This window comes from Anarrhichthys ocellatus, unplaced genomic scaffold, assembly GCF_004355925.1.
Source record: "Anarrhichthys ocellatus isolate YVR2014 unplaced genomic scaffold, GSC_Weel_1.0 scaffold2605, whole genome shotgun sequence".
Classification (NCBI taxonomy): domain Eukaryota; kingdom Metazoa; phylum Chordata; class Actinopteri; order Perciformes; family Anarhichadidae; genus Anarrhichthys; species Anarrhichthys ocellatus.
In genome coordinates, this window is record NW_022282579.1 from 245 (window position 1) to 6487 (window position 6243).

General features: G+C 39.6%; 1 protein-coding gene across 2 annotated transcripts; it reads right to left on the reverse strand.

The window, feature by feature from the left end:
• Window positions 1-343: 343 nt before the first annotated feature.
• On the reverse strand, window positions 344-5528 carry LOC116378438 (uncharacterized). 2 transcript variants are annotated; one of them, XM_031840315.1, is made up of 8 exons: window positions 5255-5528; window positions 4309-4584; window positions 3360-3662; window positions 1860-2017; window positions 1662-1760; window positions 1500-1544; window positions 866-1044; window positions 344-726 (listed from the first exon to the last, which is right to left on the reverse strand). In XM_031840315.1, exons 1-7 carry the CDS (start codon window positions 5295-5297, stop codon window positions 880-882), a joined length of 1089 nt encoding a protein of 362 aa, XP_031696175.1. In that variant the 5' UTR covers window positions 5298-5528; the 3' UTR covers window positions 344-726; window positions 866-879. The 2 variants fall into 2 exon arrangements, with proteins under 2 accessions (XP_031696175.1, XP_031696176.1); XM_031840316.1 differs by lacking the exons at window positions 344-726; window positions 866-1044; window positions 1500-1544; window positions 1662-1760 and having other exon boundaries at window positions 1926-2605.
• Window positions 5529-6243: the final 715 nt, after the last annotated feature.

A 6243-nucleotide genomic window follows, 5' to 3' on the forward strand; every position in this document is an offset into this window, starting at 1 on the left:
CATGTGTCCCTGACAGAACTGCAGGAATGAGGCAGCTATTCACTCGGTAGGCTACGATGACAATCTAGCGAGCTCTAAAAGTGAGACTCATGAGGTAAGAAATTATTGTTGACAATGCGGACTCTCTCAATTTAAAGAACATGATTTTCATTGAAAAGTTATTTTTCATATTTGGTTTTTAAATAGTGATCCTTTTGTACGAAGTCTCTGCTCTGCTCTTTAAAACCCCAAAAATAGAAAGGACTGATTCAGATGCTAAATATAGTCTTACTCTTCCCTTCAAACATTTAGGGAAATTGTTTTCCTTGCTGACAGATAGATGAGAGGAGTGATGGCACTCCTCTCAGGATCATGAATAGCAATGTGCATTGCAACATTTTCATAAAACAATTTTCTCCCACAATCAGGACATTGTGATTATATAAGAGAGCACTACACAAGGCTGCCATGGTTATAAAAACATCCACATCCGAGTTGAAATCATTAACTCTCCCAATCTTCCACCAATCTTGATCATCATCTATAAAGCCAACAAATTCTGCGAAGGAGGCAACGAGTCCTAGCCAATCAGAGACAGAGTAGAATACATCAAAACTACTGTAAATAACAGGCTTTGCAAATGCAAATGGCTGTGAAAGAGGTAATGTGGATAAAAGGGCACTTTGACATTATAAGAAAAACTCTCTTGTACACTTATTGCTACGGTCTCATTGGTTATGCTAAGGTTGCCTGCTATCCTGGTTTAATCCATTAAAAGCCAGCCACCGGCAAATATCCGTTTTTCCCAGAATTTCAAACTATTCCTGTAATATCATGCAAATGAGTGAGTGGACAAATGAAGTGTTACATATTTCAATGTATCTTTAGAAATCAAGGCTCTCAGAGGAAGTTGAGTTTGTCTGAGGTATAAACATCAGAGTTAGTTGATTCTGAACCGAGTGGGGGAGCAGAGGTAACGGTCATCCCCTTAAATTCAAACGTTGGCTCAGGGTCAGAGTGGACAGGGACAGTTGGAGCGTCTGGCTGCTCTGCTGGAGCTGAAACCTGGAGAGAAAAAGACGTGTCACAGTGTATCAGAGCATTACAAGCAGGCTAAAAGTGATGGATTTTAATACAGATATTAGCTTCTGTTGTTGTGGAGAATATTAATGTCAAATTTGATACATTCTCATACAACAATGTATCGTTAGTATTATAATGTGGATACAATATCAGCATACTGACTGAATAAAAAGATATATATATATATATATATATACTGATTTACCAGTTTCACCTGTATACCATACTAACTTCAGAGTAGGGCTGTTGTGTTGGGTTGCATTAAGGTTACTTATTATGAATAGTTATAGTAGAAGTTACGTACTATGTGGATAATAACAACAGGGCATGGTTTTTAAGTTTCCAAAAAATGTCAGATGGTGGAACAATTGAAAAGCAAAGATTACACAAATTAAAAATTTAAAAGTACACAAGCACAAGAAAGCATGATTTTCTACCTCAGAATAAGATGGTGGCAAATCCACAAAAGGATGATCGCGTACCTACAGAGTAAAGCAACACATGACGTATTAGTTGTGGAGGAGCAAGAGCATAAGCAGAGCTCAAGTGTTGAGCCAACAAGAGAAAGGTTCTCCCTATGAAATGCAACACACACTAACCAGCGGGTCAGTCACAGTAGAAGAAGGCTGATCGGTGTCATGTGTCCCAGAGGGATCAATGAGTTGGCCTGACCTCGGTCCAACAGGCTCAGTGTCATACTGCGGTTTGAACACAACAGAAACACAATGAGTAATTATGATATCAACAGCAGGACCTTTAACTATAGAGGATTGTACACACAGGTAAGGTAGCCTCACCTCTTGGTATTGAACATCTGGTTCAGCAGCAGCAGTCTCAGATCCGTTCTCTTCGGACTTGCTCTTACCACAGCAGCAGCACTTCACGCAAGAGCAGAAAAGTGAGACGAGGAAAGCACCAATCCCAATACCAATATGAGATGGCTCGTAAGGTAGTGCTGAAACAATCCGTCAATTAGTTGATGGGCAGAGAATGTATCGCCAACAATTTTGATTACTGATCAATCGTGTAATTTGCAAGAATGTTTTTATATATTTGCTGTTTTGAGTGTGAGGATATCCTTCTTTTCTCTGATTCGTATTGCTGTTTACTTTCTTCAACGTAAAAAAAGAAAGATGTCACCAAGAAGTAGATAAAAGAAAGTATTTACATGACGATGTAATAATCAAACAAAACAGTCATCTGACACTTATTCAAAAACACACAGGTTACTTACTTCTCATTTTCAATGACATGGCTGTGGCTGGGTCGTCATTCTGATCTCTGATCTCATAGCGTCCGCTGCATGACATCTGGAGGACCTTATTTGAAATCCCACATGGCTCTAAAAGATCAAACCCTGTGCAACCAGATGCATCCAAACCCCCCTGCAGCTTTCCTTGATGAACTATCATTTTGTTAATCGTCAACTCTTCCGGCTGATCGTCGCTTCCTGGGAAGAAGTAAATGTTGCAGGAGTTTGGTTCCAGATCATGAGTGAATTCGAAGAGGTCACCAGGTTTCCCTTCAAAGTACTTTGTGATTTCTGTAAGACAGGACGCACAAGACCCAAAATGTTCTGAGTACCAAACACTCCTCCAGTACAGTTTATGGTTTTGTCTTTCTAACAGCATGGCAGCTGTGATCAGCTTGAAGGAATAATCCTACATTTGGGTCCAATTAGTTATTTGCTTTCTTACTGAGAGTTAGGTGAGAAGATTGTTGTTTCCAGTCTTTGTGCTATTTTCCCAAAATGTGGTTCTGTTCCTTTAAATTCATGTCCCTTACAATGGATTTAAATGATAATTTTTTATCTATATGCTCATATCTTCCAAAGGATTTCCTCCAAAATATGGCTAGATACACTTCTTCCATCTTGTGTGCATCAGTTTGCACTCATTGAGTTCCTTCATTGGTCCCTTTACACAATCGTTCCCTGTTTGAGTGGTGAACCTTGGAGCCAATCAGTTAACTACAATAAATGGAAACCAAAAGCCAAAGCAGTTGGTCAGACTGGTCAGTAAGTGAGCATATGAATGAACAGCATTATGCTGCAGCAGTGGTTTCTAACGACTTTCTGATGCTTTTCAACTGTTAACAAGGTGAATCCAAAGTGACTGCAGCCGCTGTACTCTGCAAAGGATAAAACTACAAACGCTTTAGGCTAGAAAGCTATTTGAAGTAAGTTAACAAGTTGATTCTGAAGTATTATTACTTCATTAAATATAAGGATTTTTTGACACGGTGAACATTCAAAAACACATTCATCTGACACTTGTTAAAAAACACAGGTTACTTACGACTCATTTTCATTGACACCACGAAGGCTGTGTTGTCATTCTGATCTCTGATCTCATAGCGTCCGCTGCATGACATCTGGAGGACCTTTTTCGAAATGCCACATGGCCCTAACAGATCAAACCCTGTACAACCAGATCCATTCAAACCCCCCTGCAGCTTTCCTTGATGAACTATCGTATTCTTCAACTTTCTCGGCTGACGGTCGCTTTCTGGGAAGAAGTAAATGTTGCAGGAGTTTGGTTCCAGACCATAGTTGAAGGTGAAGTGGTCACCAGTTTTCCGATAATATATCAATGCGGTTGCTGGAAGACAAAAAAGAGAGAGTATATCAAAGTGATATCGCAAAATCTTTTGAGTATCAAACTCTGCTCACGTTTAGTCTCGGTTTCATATAGCATGGCAGCTGTAATCAACTGAAATGTTGTTATTTACTTAACATTAAAGGAATACAAGTTATCTCATGACACTTTTCATAAAGAGCAGATCTAGAACACACTCATTAAACTTTAATAAGAGCATTAGCAAGCATGTGGGTGATGGCGGCAAAGTAAAACTCCTCCTTAACGGGAAGAAACCTCGAGCAGAACTAGGCTGTGGGCTAACTTTTCCTGATGTTTCCAATCGTTGTGCTAAGCTAAGCTAAGCAACTCATATATCTTCATGTTTACTGTATAGACAGGAGAGTTATCAATGTTAATATATCAGCAAGAAAGTGAATAATCAAATTCCCCAAAATGTGGAACTGTTCCTTTAAACACAGTATTATCTTGACCCACATTGCCGTGCAACCATACTATTATACTAACTGACAGTCAATTTAATATTACGCTTGCTTAAAATGCTTAAAACCAAGTGACTAAGAAAAGAGTGTGACGGCCACAGTGTGTTGACATAAAGAAGTGCTGCGATAGAAAATTAAATAGATTGACAGCAAAGAAGGATCTTCACCTTTTACTTCAAGTGTGTAGTTGGATATTTCTTTCAGATCTTTGTCTCTCATTGTGTAGCGACCACTGTCTTTCTGAGTTAAATGAGATATTCTAAAGTAGCTGGCTGTCATTTTAAACTTTTTGTCCAACGTGACTGAACGATCACCCTGTTTCCACAAGATCGTCACGTTTGAGTTGTCGTTGGGGCTGAACTCAACGAAGTCAGGCTTCCTGAGCAGCCGAATGTAAATGGTGTCCCCATAGTACTTCTCCTCATGACTGCCGTGGGAGAGGCCTGGTGAGAGAAAGTCCAAAAGCAACATTATGAAGGTACCAGACATCTTTTTGGAACTTTTTGTCATTCTTTTCCTAAATTATTCGAATATGCATCTATATTTTAGAATTGTACTTGTTTTTGACTACAATACATTTAAATGTCACATAATTGAGCAACCTTTGTGAGTAAGTAATAAACCTGGACATATATAATATCACAGTATACATAATGTGATACTAATTAGTTCTATGTTTTCCATCTGGATTCAATAAAGGCGTGTCATAATTAACATACAGATCTTTTACTGAAGTAAGAGTAGCAATACCAAAGTGCAAAAACACCTTGTTACATTCAAAATAGTCCAACATCTATAATTATTGTGATCGCATTCTTTTAGTACATTTAATTTACAATGATATCATTTTGTATATGATATCAAAGTAATTCACCGTACTAATCTAAATGCAGCCGAGTAGAAGTCTAACGCAGCATTAACTGGAAACACTCAAGTATAAATACCTTTCAATTGTACTTCCAGTACTACAGCCGCGTTAAATGCATTTGGTAACTTTCCACCACAGACATATTACTTCCTTCCTGCTGAGTCAAATACTCGAGGTAAACAGGATATAGTCTTTAAAGCAGTCTCGCTAAAGCACGATTAATAATTAGTCTTAACGTTACTCACCCATACAAACAAAGGCAACCAGCAACAACAACACGACCATCATCTACCGTCTTTCCAAACACGAGACACGAGTCCAGTGTAAACCGTCTTGGGACCAGTTGACAGTTAAGCAAGACTTAACTGTTCAGACTGAACTGATGACAAACACTTCAGTGTGTTCGCAGTGTTGAGACAGTAGTCGTACAATGCACACACTCCGCCCTATATCGTTATTACTGACATAATACAGTGACTTGCTGCAGTGGGGAGCTCGGATGTAAAATAAGAAAAGGGCGTGTCAATGGATGCCCACTTGATGCGTTTACGTATCATTGGAAATTCGAGTTTGAGAGCCCACGGGTCATTTGAGGTCAATAAAATCAGACCCAAATGGAGAAAGTTGAAGATGAACAAACATTCCTTTATTAGTCCCACAGTGGGGGAATTATTCTCTGAATTTGACCCATCCCTGTATATATAGGGAGCAGTGGGCTGCCAATGACAGGCGCCCGGGGAGCAGTTAGGGGTTCAGTGTCTTGCTCAGGGACACTTCCGACACAGGACACGGTGCAGCCGAGGATCGAACCGGTGACCTTTCGGTTGGCGGACAAACCCTCTCTACCCAGTAAGCCACGGTCGCCCCGTGAAGTGTAACATATGAGGGGACCGTTTAGCACGGACGTTTCCAACTGAATTAGAATGTCTTTCAAACGTCTAAATCACACTTAAACGCATTCTGGTTATAGAGCAGAAATCCTTTGTAACTACTTATTCATTTTACACATGTAAATCCGTTTTCCTCACGAGGAGTAGCATAATACACAAGGAAACATTCAGGATTGTCTTCTCTAGCTCTGGGTATCTCGGACTGTGCTTGAGACCTAAGGTCCCCTCACACCTGTAGTTTGGTTATTTGGTCTGGATCAAGAGGGGGAAAAGATATATTGTTGCGTTTTAGTTCTTTAGCCTTTAAACAGCAACATGAAGTTAGGCAATCACATAGAATATTA